At 41.3% G+C, this 14,416-nt stretch overlaps 1 protein-coding gene across 1 annotated transcript; it reads left to right on the forward strand.

The window, feature by feature from the left end:
• The first annotated feature begins 11,421 nt into the window (after window positions 1-11,421).
• Window positions 11,422-14,189, forward strand: LOC137001713 (uncharacterized). The gene is made up of 2 exons (XM_067360821.1): window positions 11,422-12,412; window positions 12,520-14,189. Exons 1-2 carry the CDS (start codon window positions 11,422-11,424, stop codon window positions 13,074-13,076), a joined length of 1,548 nt encoding a protein of 515 aa, XP_067216922.1. The 3' UTR covers window positions 13,077-14,189.
• The last annotated feature ends 227 nt before the right edge of the window (window positions 14,190-14,416 follow it).

The raw sequence follows: 14,416 nt of genomic DNA on the forward strand, positions 1-14,416 counted from the left end.
GCCGACATGAGAGACAAATGGTTTTCATCAATTACCATGTTTAGAACCGTTTCTTTTCTAGACTTTAAAGTCGATTTTAGAACACAAAGAGCATTTACATTGGTAACCGAAAGTTTATTGCGTTTTTTTGTTTTTATATCTGATAAAACAGAAAACACTTTTTCTGAATCAGCATTCGAATTTGGAAGTGATCTAACAGCATTCAAAAAAGATTTTAAATTGGGATTATTTGCAATGTTAATAGAGTTCTGACTTTGTAAAATTTCTTTCCACATGTCATCAAAATTTAATTTTGAAAGATTTTCTTTTTTTACTTGTGTAAAATCATGATATAAAAGATACCATTCTTTCTTTAAACCATCTTCGTCAAAACCACCAAAAGTTTGAGCGATAAAAGAGACATCATTGAATGATATTTCTCTGTCACTATCCGATAAAGCTACGTTTGCTTCTAAAACTTTCAATTTAGACAAAAATTTGTCATTAATTGGTAATCTTTTACTAATTTCTTCTGCAGCAGTGACGCAAAATTGCAAACAATTCTTTCGAACATGTGCAACTATGTCTGTGTGTCCTTCTTTCATTAATTTATCGAGATATTCCTCACATTCGAATCCTAAATTTACTTCATTTAGAGATTTTTGATTCTCTTGTTGAGAAAATTGAATATTATTACATACATTTTTTAACAATTCTGGTTTCAAAAAGTATTCACAGATTGTGGTTAGAAATTTTACTGATTTTGGTTGCAATAAATGAACTCTAGTTTCCGCTGCTTGAAAAAATGCATTAAATGAATTAAAAGTATTTAAAATATGTTCTAAAAATAAAAAATATGCTTTTACATCATGACGTTGCATTATAAGCATTAAATTTTCTGCAGACTTTGATTTTTCTGTCAACACCATATCAGTAAGAAAAAGCTTGAGAGAATCCCAAGATTCAAGAATTCTTTCAATACATGAATGGTGAGAAAGCCACCGTGTATCGGACAATCGTAAAATTTTGCGACTTGTTTCCAAAAAGCAATCACTAAATTCTCTATAAATAGCCTTGGGATTACTGTTAATATAACTTGAAATCTTTTTTACAAATTCTTCGCAATATTCTGGTATTTTAGCACATGCAGAATGTGCAACCAATGCAGCGGAATGACATGGACATGAAATAATTAATAAATGTTTACAAGTTTCTTCCAACTTTCTTTTAAATGATATATATTTTCCTGTCATAACAGGCGCATTGTCGCATGACAAATCAATAATATTTGAAAATGGGATCATTAATTTCAACATCTCAGTTTTAAATGCATTAAATATTTTGTCCGCACTGCTACTTTTTGCGTCGATATTAATTAATTTTACTAATTGCGTGCTAATATCTAATGTTTTAGGATCAACAAATCGGACAAGAAACGTCATCAAAAATAAACGCTCGTCATGTGACACTTTGCGTAACCATGGCTTAAATAGCTCTATATCTAACCATTGTTGCTGAAATTTAAAGTTGCTGGATTGTCGTGATATTTTTGTTCTCGGACTTACATCATTATCTGATAACAATGATAAATTTTTTTTAATTTTATTCTAATGACACGTAGAATCCGCATGTCTTGCAACATGCGATGTGGAGCATGACATATTTTTATCGCATATAGTACAATAAAAAAGGTTTTCATCTGATGATACTTTGCGTATCCAAGATTTAAAACGATCATCATGAAGCCAAGATTCCGAAAAGCTTCGCTTACGTGTATTTTTTGATTTATCACCCATTTTTCAATTAAGTAAAAAATAGATAAAAACAGTAAATTCGAGAACAATAGAGAAAATAAATAATAATTCGAAAGACTTACAGTCGGGATCCTTGCAACGCGAGTCAACTGTCTGAATACGAAAATGTGACAAACACATATATAATATGTTTACTTGCCAGTATAAGGTGACAGAATTAATTCTTCAAGACGCCAGTTTCGTTTCAACAGCAGCACGCAGTGGAACAATGTCCCGTAAGTAGAGAATAAAATTATAATTATTCGTATTAGAAAAATATTTTATATATGTGCTTATATATAAGAACCAAGATTTTCAATCGACCGTAACCGACGGTAACTATTAAAAAGTGAACAATGTGTTATGATATTAGGCATTATATATTATTGATGTGTACAGAGTCGACCGCGAGACGTAAACGCGAGTGAGTAAACGCAAAACCTTGAAACAGACGGAAGAAGTGTGTTAAGATTGTTAGCTATTTAGATAGAGAAATAAAATATGTAGAGAAATTATTGAAAATTTAATTACTTATAACATTAAATATTTTATACATTTATTTTCAGTAATTTCTCTATATTCGGTCTATATTCTCTATATACGGTCAAAAATTTATATAACTTAACTTTATTAACTTAACTTAATTTATATAACTTAACTATATTTATATAATTTAACTTGACTTTTATTTTCATTTTAATTTTATTTTAATTTTATATTTTATTTATATATTTATTCTTTTTATTTTTGCAGAAGATTTGGAGCAAAAAATCGCTGCACAGCAGCAACAATTAGATCAAATGATGGCAAACCAACAGCAGCTGCAGTACCACCTAATGTACTTGCAGCAGCAGCAGCAGCAGCAGCAACATCAAAAAGAGTTGCAAGAATAATTGAATGAAAACGGTATTTGTCTATTTATACTAAAAGTGTTTTATATTTAGATTAGATTCGTTAAACTTAATATTTCTGTCTTATAATAATAATTTGAACAATAATTTATAGTGTAATAATAACCGGCAATAAATAATACAATTTTGCACTTTTTAATTACTTATGTTTATTTTTCAGATACAAACGAAGAACAGGACGAGCGGACCGCTGACCAGGGTGGCCGAGGTGACCGAGGTGGCCAGGACAGCCGAGGTGGCCGAAGGGACCGTGGTGGCCAAAGTGACCGTGGAGGTCGAGGGGGCCGAAGGGGCCGAGGGGGCCGAAGGGGCCGAGGGGGTCGAGGAGGTCGAGGGGATAGAGGAGGTCGAGGGGATAGAGGAGGTCGAGGGGATAGAGGAGACCGAGGGGGCCGAGAAGGCCGAGGGGGCCGAGGAGGCCGAGGGGGCCGAGGAGGCCGAGGTGGCCGAGAAGGCCTAGAAAACATTATTTATAAAAATATTTATAAAAATTGTACTTTTTATTAAAAAATAAAAAATAATTTTTGCAAATTATGTTTTTATTTTTATACAAGGTGTCCCATTTTAAATAATCCACTTAAATATCTCTGAAATACCGCGTTAAAACAAAAAATTTTTTAAATAAAAGTTGTTGGATTTGGAGGGGGGAAAGAAGATAGGGATATTAGTTTGATCTTGAATGGAAGCGTTTCTAATATTTAAAGGTCATCTTTATTTTTTCAAATGGAAGGACACTAATTTTTTTTATATAAATCGATTTCTCGTAATATTTGTCGTAAAAAGCTATAAGACTAGGATGGCCAAAAATTGAATGGTTTACAAGATATTTTATACTTTAATTTGACATAATTTTACATAAACTATAAAATATCTCGTTAAATATTCATTTTACAATTATCTTACATCAACACTTTTATGCACAAAATAATGAGAGGAATCAATTGGTATAAAAAAAACACATAGTTGTCTTTAAGAAAAAATCTAGCAGAGCTATATTTAAGCTATATTTAGCAGATATGATATAATATACTTTCTTCTTAAATATATATACTTTTTTCTTAAAGTCAACTATGTATTTTTTTACACCAATTGATTCCTCTCATTATTTTGTGCATAAAAGTGTTGAAGTAAGATAATTGAAAAATGAATATTTAACGAGATATTTTATAGTTCATGTAAAATTATGTCAAATTAAAGTATAAAATATCTTGTAAACCATTCAATTTTTGGCCATCCTAGTTTTATAACTTTTTACGACAAATATTATGAGAAATCGATTTATATAAAAAAATTAAAGTGGTTCTATTTAAAAAAATAAAAATGACCTTCAAATCTCAGAAGCGCTTCCATCCAAAGGCAAACAAATATCCCTATATTTTTTCTCTCTGCAAATCCTACAACTTTTATTTAAAAAATTTTTTTATTTAACTCGGTGTTTCTGAAATATTTGAGTAGATTGTTTAAAATGGGACACCTTGTATTTCTCATTACTCTTGATAGCATTGCAGGCATAATAAATACAAAATATATTTTGTATTTATAAAAAATTATAAAGTAAGTAATTTTCCCAACTCGCCAATATACGCGCAACGCGCAAAAGTACAAGTACAGTGAGTATACAAAGTACAGTAAGTATATAGATACAAAAATACAGTGTCAACTACTGTAAATTATTTTAACCTGTAAATAACAGGTGTAAAAAAAAGTGGTACAATAGGGCTCCAGGCGACGATCCACTTAAAAAAAAATCGAACGCGTCATAAGTGGAACCTCAAAGGTGGTGCGGAAGACCACTACTTATTAATAGTATTAATAAAATTACCAATCTACATCTATTTGACTGCAGTTTTAATATGCTACTGTGTTCCTTCACTAATCTCCACAGTACATGTATATGTAGTTACTGCAGTAACTCTTGCTAATATGCAGTAGTTTAAAATAAATAATTAAAAGCTTTGCAGGCGTGTAATCTTTTATGTTGATAAATGTAAAATAACAAGCATGGCTAAACGAGTAAGGCGAATGGCAAGAATATTAAAAATCTCGTGTTTGAAAACTGTGATTTTGTAACTTTTTTTCCTTTTTCGATATTTATTTTAAGTAAATTATTAGATAATGTTTTTGGCTAAAAAAAATTATTTTATTTTTATTAAAAATATTCGCATATGTTAAATTAGCACTTTGTTGCAACATTGTAAAATAACTTCATTTTTCTATTAACAATAGCAGATCTGTATTATTTCTAAAATTGTTAGTTTATATATGCGAATATTAATAATAAATAGAAAATATTATTTTTTTGGGCAAAAAAATATTATCTAATAATTTACTATGTTAGAAACAAATGTGGAAAAAAGAAAAAAAAGTTGCACGAAGCAGGTTTCGAACAGGTGATCTCTAATATTCCAGCCACTCGCCTCAGAATTTCTTTTCTGAATCAGAAACGCTTGCTTTTAACATGCAAATAGCATGCATTTATCGTCTGTTGTGTCGGCTCGGTGAAAGGGAGCGTTCGTTCTCTTCCATTGGTTGAACGGCCGAGCTCACACGGATACGTGACGTAACGCTTCTGTAAGGTTGTGTGAGGCAGCGGAGCCGGGACCGCTGTGGGAAATATCGCATCACTGATCTAGGGATTGCGGGGCCGTTGAAGATCGATCCGGCCCAGACGGGGGCCATGCTGGTGCAACTTTCGGGCCCCGAAAGAAAGGAGCAAGCGGACAGGCTGGCCAAGAAAATGGCTGACCTGTTCGCGGACAGGCCGGAAATCCGGATCGCCTGCCCCCAGAAAATGGGGGAGATCCGGATAAGCGGAGCGGACCCATCCACCACAACCGAGGATATTGCCCGGGCTGTGGCGGAACAAGGAGGATGCTCCCTCACCGATATCAAGGTGGGGGACATCAGAACAATGGGGAGGGGCTAAAGGACCGCATGGGTCAGATGCCTCCTAGAGGCGGCCACCAAGGTCACAAAAACCGGCCGTATCCAGATAAGGTGGTTTCAATCAAAGGTGGAACTACTCGACGCGCGCCCTCTCCAGTGCCACAAATGCCTGGAGAAGGGGCATGTATAGGCCAAATGTCCCTCGGGCAATACAGATCGCAGCAAGTGCTGCTATCGCTATGGCACCGAGGGACACGAGGCAAGGACGTGCACGGCACCGGCGAATTGCGTCTTGTGCCAAGCAGCCGGCCGCTCGGCCTCCCACAGAAGGGGGGGCCCTGCATGCAATGCCCCGAAGAACGGGGGGAAAAAGGCAAAGGGGGGGACTGCACCAGCATCCCCCCCCCCAACAAGAAAGAAAGAAGGAGAAAGCAGCGGCGATTCTGCCTAACCTGGAGGGGTCCTGGCCCCCCCCCCCCCCAGGAGATGGAGTGCGAGCCCACACCCTCGCAGTGTCCCGCGACTGAGGACACGATGGAGATTGGCCTGCAGGAGTGACGGGTATCGTGGACCCAATAATGTCCACGAGACTCCTGCAGGCTAATTTGAATCACGCCTGGCAGGCCCAGGATCTTTTTCTTGCGAACCTGTGCGGGCGTGACGCAGGATTGGGCGTGGTAGCGGAGCCATATAGTGTGCCCGACTCGAATTCTAATTGGGTCGCCGCCGCTGATGGCTCCGCTGTTATCATAAGAAGGCACTCCCCGCGTTTCCCCTCCGTATCCTTACTGGAGAAGGGGAGGGAATACGTCATCGCGCGGTGGGGTGCCTTACGGGTGGTGGGGGTCTATGCCCCTCCCAGCATGTCTTACTCCGACTTCTTACACCTCCTGCGGGAGATGGGGGCGGGCATTCGCTGGTGTCTCCCCCATCCCGTGTTGGTGGCCGGGGACTTCAATGCTTGAAATATAGCGTGGGGTTCCCGGCACACCGATAGAAGGGGTGAGTGCGTGATGGATTAGGCGGCGGAGCTGAACCTCCTGCAGTTAAACAGGGGGTTCGCGAGCACGTGTGTGCGCCCCCGTGGGGAGTCCATAGTCGATCTGACATGGGCCTCCCCGCGGGCTGCACAATTGGTGGAGTCCTGGAGGGTGACGGACACGGAGTCTTTGTCGGACCACCTAGTTATAGAGATGGTCCTAACAGTCACTCCCCGGGACGTGCTGCTCCGTCGCCTGCGGAGGGGAAATAGACCCCCACGCAGATGGGTCCTGGCCAAGTTGAACCAGGACCGGTTGGAGGCGGCGGTCTTGGTGGAGACGTGGGCGGATCTTCCCGACCACGTCGAAGCCGAAGAAGAGGCCGCCGCGATCGTGGGTATGGTGACACGTGTTTGTGACGTGGCCATGCCCCGATCGAGACCCGCCCCTCGTCGGGCGGCGTATTGGTGGTGCGAAGAGATCGCGGAACTCCGCAGAGCGGCCAACGCAGCTCGACGCGATCTCCTCAGGGCCCGACGAAGGGCGGGTGGAGATGACGAGGACACTGCAATAGCGCGCGGTGTGTACCTTGCCGCAAGGTATGCACTGCGGTTAGCCATTAGCAGGGCCAAGGCCAAGGCCTGGGACGAGTTGATAGCGGAGCTCGACAGGGACCCATGGGGGCGTCCGTACCGGATAGTCTTGAACAGGCTAAGACCGGTGGCGCCCCCCATCTCGAAGACGCTCGATTCGGAGTTTCTCGATCAGGTGGTGGAGACCCTCTTCCCCGAAAGGGATGTTAACATCCCCCTAAAGAGGGACCCTCCCCCCTGGTCCGAGAACCTGGAGATTTTGGGAGGGAAGCTCTCCGAAGTAGCAAAAAAACTGGCGGCTGGCAAGGCCCCCGGTCCTGATGGGATCCCTGGCCGAGTCTGGGCCTTGGTCTTTGGCGGAGTAGGGGCCCGCCTGAGGAGGCTATATAACACCTGCCTCAGGACGGGCATCTTCCCCTCGGCGTGGAAAAGGGCCAATTTGGCCCTGATCCACAAAGAGGGGAAGCCGGCGAAGCAGCCTTCTGCTTATAGGCCGATTTGCCTGCTGGACGAGGTCAGCAAACTATTCGAAAGGGTAATTGCTGGCCGAATCGTCCAGCACCTGTCGCGGAACGGTCCCGACCTAAGTGAAGAACAATTTGAATTCCGGGAGGGTCGCTCTACCACAGATGCAATTTTGCACCTGAGGGCCCTCTCGGACCAAATTGTAGGGGAGGGAGAGGTGGCACTGGCAGTGTCCTTAGACATTGTCAACGCGTTTAACTCCCTCCCCTGGGACTGGGTGTGGGTGGCCATGGAACATCATGGCCTCCCCCAATATTTAAGGTATGTAGTCTGGGACTACTTCCGCGGCAGGACGCTCCAGTATCGAGATCAACTGAAGCGTGTAAGCAGAAGGCCAATGCACTGCGGAGTTCCACAGGGGTCAGTTTTAGGACCCCTTCTGTGGAACCTCGCGTATGATAGAGTGCTCCGCACGGTGCTTCCCCTGGGCTGTCGTCTGTTGTGTTATGCGGACGACACACTGATAGTAGCCCGGGGGAGGGAGAGGCTCGGTAGAGGCTCGGGACGCGGCTAATGCCGCAACCCGAGCAGTCGTATGCTCCATTAGAGCCATGGGACTGGAGGTCGCCCCGCACAAGACGGAGGCCTTGTATTTTTACAACAGGGCCATGGGGCGTCCTCCCCCCATCCAAATGTGGGTGGGGGAGGTCCGAGTCCTGGTGGGGACCCAGATGAAGTATCTGGGCCTCATCCTGGATGGGCTTTGGGGTTTTGAAAAGCACTTTGTGCAAATCATCCCCAAAGCGGACAGGATGGCGGCCGCGTTAGGCCGTCTCCTGCCCAACGTGGGTGGGCCGAACGTAAGGGTTCGGCGTTTGTACGCCAATGTCGTGCAGTCGGTGTCCCTTTACGGGGCACCGGTATGAGCCGATAAAGTCCTGGTCAGTCGGCGAATCCAAGCGATGGTTCATCGCCAACAGCGCCGGCTGGCCTCAAGGATCTTTCGGTCCTACTGCACGACGTCGTTTGTGGCAGCCACGGCCCTGGCGGGCCTCCTCCCGGTCGAGTTCTTGGCGAACTCGTACGCCGAGGTTTATCGGCGTACGAGGGACCCTGATCGCACCGGGGGTGCCCGTCTAAGACCAGGGGCCGTGGAAAAAATCAGGAAGAATGCCCGTCGCAGAGCTATATCCCAATGGCAGGAGGCCATTGTGGATTCTGCGACGGGTAGATGGACCACCCACACCATCCAGCCCTGTCTACCGGAATGGGTAGACAGACGAGGACGAGGACTCGAGTTCCACCTGACACAGGTACTCACCGGGCATGGTTGCTTCGGTGACTACCTGTGCAGGATTAGTAGGGAGCATACGACGGGATGCCACCACTGTGCGGCCGGTCGGGACACGGCGCAGCACACCCTCACCGAGTGTGAAGCTTGGATGGAGGAGCGCCGAGCCCTGACCGCAGTGGTGGGAGAGGACCTCTCCCTTCCGGCATTGGTTCAAGCAATGCTGGAAGGAGAGGATAAGTGGAAGGCCGCCTCCGATTTCTGCGGCGCTGTAATGCTGCAGAAAGAGGAGGCGGAACGAATCAAAAGGGGGGAGGCGGAGGAGGTGGACAGCACTCCACCATCCTCCCCACCTCCCCCCCTCTTTGCAGAGAAGAACGGGAGGTAACGGCGGCAGGAGTACTCCCCCGACCGCAACGCGGCGGAGGAGAAGAATAATCCCCCGACGCCGTATACCCTACGCAGGGACTGATAGGAGTAGGGGTCTCTCAGAAGGTGGTAAGGAAACTTGCCACCACCACCATCACAATCTGAGAGACCCCTGGGGACTTACATCCCAAGAAAGGGATATCCTCATGCATGCATAGAGAGGCTGGGTGGAGAGGGGGAATTCCCGCCTCTCCCCCCAGCGGGGGCCAACCGTGAGCGGGGGCTCACAGTGGTCCCGGCCCTCCACACACAAACCAGGGAGGACGGGAGGAGACTGAGGTAGCCCAGTCTTCCCCACTAATAATAATAAGAGATGAAACAGAGGGGTGGGAGAAAGAAGTTATCTCTCTCCCCCCTGGGAAGAGACCAAACAACGGTCAAACCCGAGAGGGAGTGAGATGAATGCCGCTGGCGATGCCTCACCCCCTCTCAATACGGGTTAGGATGGCTACCGGCGGGGGTTTTAGTGGGTATACCCAAGGACACCTTCCCTGGGGACTCCCACATAACCCTCGGGTTCTCCCCCGAGGCCCGAGGGTATCCATAAAGGATTTCCCACGCCTTACCAAAAAAAAAAAAAAAAAAATGGTGTTGTATAGGCGTCGGACCCTTTTGTAAACGTGTGGGCACCCTGCTGCGGGATGGTGTCGTCAGGGTGATGGACCCTCTACTTGAGATGCACCACTTGGTCGCGACAAAGTATCGACTTTTTTAATTCGCGGCCCGAACTACTCGAAAAACTGTGTGAAGAACTTGGCAAAAACTGCTTAAAGAACTGAGTGAATAATTGTGTATAATTGTGTATAATGCGTCTGAAGCCACCAAAACACGGGTTTTTATATTCTTTCCTTGGGATGGATCCATTTGGAAAATCTTAGGTTTTTGAAGCGGGGATCGAATAGGAATTAGTCTTGTGAGAAGATTTTTAATGTGGGGGAGGGTGACATCATTTTTAACTAATAGGATTAGGTTTAGGTAATTAGGTTATTTGGAATGGGGGTAGGAAGAAAGGGGCCCTAACGAATAAGGAATAGTGTCGTTTCGGGTCCATATGCGATGGGGGTAGGTTTTTGAGGTGGCGTAACCCGGTTGGTGTTAATTAGTATAGGTGGAGTGCATCTCACAAGGGAACGTTCACAAGTGTCCCCCCCCCGATTTGATTCTCCTTGAAATATGTTGTAAAACATACAATTTGAGGAGACACGTATTTTTTTATAGCTGCCCTATCTCAAATTTAAGGGGTGAAACACCCCTTTGAAAAAAAACGGTTTTTTTCTTTCTGTGTAACTATCGCCAAAACCGTAGGAGATATAAAAAAATGTTTTAAATAGAAGTTGTAGGGCTTGTAATGGGCTATATAATTGTGTAGTTGGATTTTCAAAAAATGTTATTTTTTTTAATTTATCCCCATCCCTTGTTATTATTTTTTCGAATTTCAAAATTTTTGTAATGACAAAAGTTGTAGCATTTTTTACGCTGAATTCAACCATATATGATTTTATTATGTTACGAAATCGCATCTTTCAAAAATGAGTCATCAAGTATCACATTATATGTGTCGCGCTGCATGACGCATCGTTTATATCGCACTTGTGTTGTGCAATAGTCGCAAAATGAATATAAAAATGACATACAATATGTTATTACATATTTGAGGAAGAAAAATTTACTAAAATTGTTGCTAAAACATTCCTTCCAAATTACATTCTTATAGATAATCACTGCATTTCGTGCGCAGCGCGTTGTTATATGCAAGTTAGCTATACATGTGTATATAAAATGTGAATATTATTTAATCATAAATTAAGAAAAACAAGTATAAATATATTATTAATTTGAAAACATCACGTTTGAGAGACGTGATTTTACACGAAAGATTAGATTATGTAATCATAAGTTAATAATAAACAAGTGTGAATGGAAGCTATAAATGCGTGCAAGAGGCCTACATTCATAGTCTGTGAAACAAACTTGGTGAAATCGTATCTGCAACTGTTTTTCTTTAAAATTTAATTTTCGGGAAAAGAATTATCAATTAAAATGATTATCAATCCACTCAACGTTGCTAGACTTTTACTAACATCAATAACTACTATGTATCTTATGGAAACGCCAGTAAATAAAGCCGAAATAGAATTAAAAGAAAATATTCAAAAGTTAATGTTGGAAAATATTCATCAATTTAACGGATTAGAAGTGACAGAAGAAACATCGCTTGATTATGAAGAACCTGATAAATTGCATACCTTTGAAATTATTGAAGAAAATAAGGAAGCATGGAATGAAGATAATTCAAATTCTCACAATTGGCAATGCCATGATGACGACAATTTTGATGTTTCTTACAAAAGGCGAGCTGTTGAATATTGGCGGCAGTCGGACAAAGAAAATCGTCCTTTCAAGTCAGTACAACACACATTTAGAAGAATTTCATCTGTACGTCAATTGAGGCGATGGGAAGAACAGTTAGAGCACGGTGGAAATCGTCTTGAAAAATTATCTCATATTTCCAAAGCTACTCATGATAAATTTAATGTAGCTGTGCAGACAGGACTAATAATTCATGATGTTGATATAAAAAGATGGGCCTTGGAAGCTCAAAGAGAAATAGGAGATTTAGATCCTGTATTTCAAGCATCTCCTAGTTGGCTATTACGATTTAAAAAGTCTCATCGAATTGTGTCCAGAAAAATAACAAAATTCATTACAAGAAAAACGTTAGAAGATTCTCATAATATACAAAAAGAAGCCGAAAATTTTGCCGTAGTAAAACCTCTCATTGAACGATTTGGATTGGAAAATGTATATAATACAGATCAAAGTGGATTTCAATTAGAAATCCACTCTGGAAGATCACTATCTGACCAAGGAATGAAGACAATAGACCGTGTGGTGCAGTCAGTATCATCAACTACACATTCGTACACTATTCAACCAACAATTTCTTGTGATGGAAAATTACTGTCACCTTTGTTTATCGTATTACAAGAACATAGTGGTACTTTTGGGCCTAGAGTACAAGAAAATTTATTCAGAGCATCAAATGTTATTATAACTGCTTCGAAATCCGGTAAAATAACATCAGGTATGAGATAAATTTTAGCTTTTTATATCTTATAATATATTTTAATCTTATATAAAAATATTATTATAATTATAATTATTATTCACACTTTTCTTTCTATTTTATAGATCATTTTAAAAAATGGTTGGAAGAAGCTTATTTTCCAAATGTAGGCCGCGATAGTGTTCTTCTTATGGATTCATGGAGCGGGCAATGTCCAGCAATTGTTACTGATTTAACACCAATGGAAAAACAAGTTACTACTATGGTAATACCGAAAGGAACTACAGGAAAAATACAGCCGTTGGATGTTTACGGGTTTAGAATCTGGAAAAACTTTGCAAGAAGATTTTCGGATACTGTTTTATTATTGAATTATGATATAAATTTACATCAGCGAAATAATATTATAAAATTGCAATCTTTAATACACAATCAGTTATCATCTCCTCGATATCAAAATTTATTTAAATATTCATGGTTTAAAAGTGGATATACGAATGAAAGACCAGAAACATTTAAAAATCCAGTAGAATTTAGTTTTGAACAAACATCAAGCACATGTGACATTGAAGATTGCAATGATATAGCTGTAATACAATGTTCTTGGTGCGGAAAATCATTATGTTTAAAACATTTTTTTATACAGTATCATTATTGTAACATCTATAACGGGTGTGACTAAATTTAATATATATAGCTTTAATAACAATTTTAGTAAACTTTTCTTCCTCAAATATGTGATAACATATTGTATGTCATTTTTATATTTATTTTGCGACTATTGCACAACACAAGTGCGATATAAACGATGCGTCATGCAACGCGACACATATAATGTGATACTTGATGACTCATTTTTGAAAGATGCGATTTCGGAACATAATAAAATCATATATGGTTGAATTCAGCGTAAAAAATGCTACAACTTTTGTCATTACAAAAATTTTGAAATTCGAAAAAATAATAACAAGGGGTAGGGGTAAATTAAAAAAAATAACATTTTTTGAAAATCCAACTACACAGTTATATAGCCCATTACAAGCCCTACAACTTCTATTTGAAACATTTTTTTATATCTTCTACGGTTTTGGCGATAGTTACACACAAAGAAAAAAACCGTTTTTTTTTCAAAGGGGTGTTTCACCCCTTAAATTTGAGATAGGGCGGCTATAAAAAAATACGTGTCTCCTCAAATTGTATGTTTTACAACATATTTCAAGGAGAATCAAATCGGGGGGAGGACACTTGTGAACGTTCCCTTGTCAGTGTCTTAAGATCTAGGTGAGCGTAGTCTTTAGACCGTACGACGGAATGAAGGGTGGTCTATAGAGGTGCTTGCCCCGATTCCCGGCTTTCGGATTGGAAGGTTGAGAATCGGTATATGAGTTCGCGAGGCCTTGGGTCACTGATCTAATAAATTTGACAATTTACGACTGTCGCGTGGCCCTGGGGTCGCGTGGAGAGTGCGATTAATGCATCTCGGTTTCCCAGACCTATTGAACACGTGCACCGTTTCAGGTGTCATGCCTTCTAGGCGTACGACTGTGGTCATTGCCCGATCGTCACTCGGTAAAACCCTATTTACTAGCTAGGGTTCCCGTAGGCGGAATCCAAGTATATGGCTAGCTGGTGCCAGTTTTTCTTTCTTACTTTAAACATCTGGAGTCGACTAAAAACTCCGGTTACCGCAAGTTTTGACTTTTATGATTTTTCTGACGACGATAGGCACGCTGACCGACCAAGGTATTTTCAAATATCTATCCCCCTTTGTTGTGTTTTACGCCAAATAAACCACACTGAGGATTTACACTTTTAACTTGTGATATATTTAATATTTAACATACATGTGAATGCGAACTTGTTATTATATAACACGTGTCCGGTCTCTATTCTGTCTCTCTCTTCTGTGTGTATCGATATCTCGAACTCGCAACTCGCGCTACGTCTCCGTACAATAGTTATTAGACACTACACTTTCCTTCCCCCTTTATTTTGTGTACCTAAACTCGTATATTCCAAACG

The sequence above is a fragment of the Linepithema humile genome, chromosome 8, assembly GCF_040581485.1.
Source record: "Linepithema humile isolate Giens D197 chromosome 8, Lhum_UNIL_v1.0, whole genome shotgun sequence".
In the NCBI taxonomy this organism is placed as follows: Eukaryota; Metazoa; Arthropoda; class Insecta; order Hymenoptera; family Formicidae; genus Linepithema; species Linepithema humile.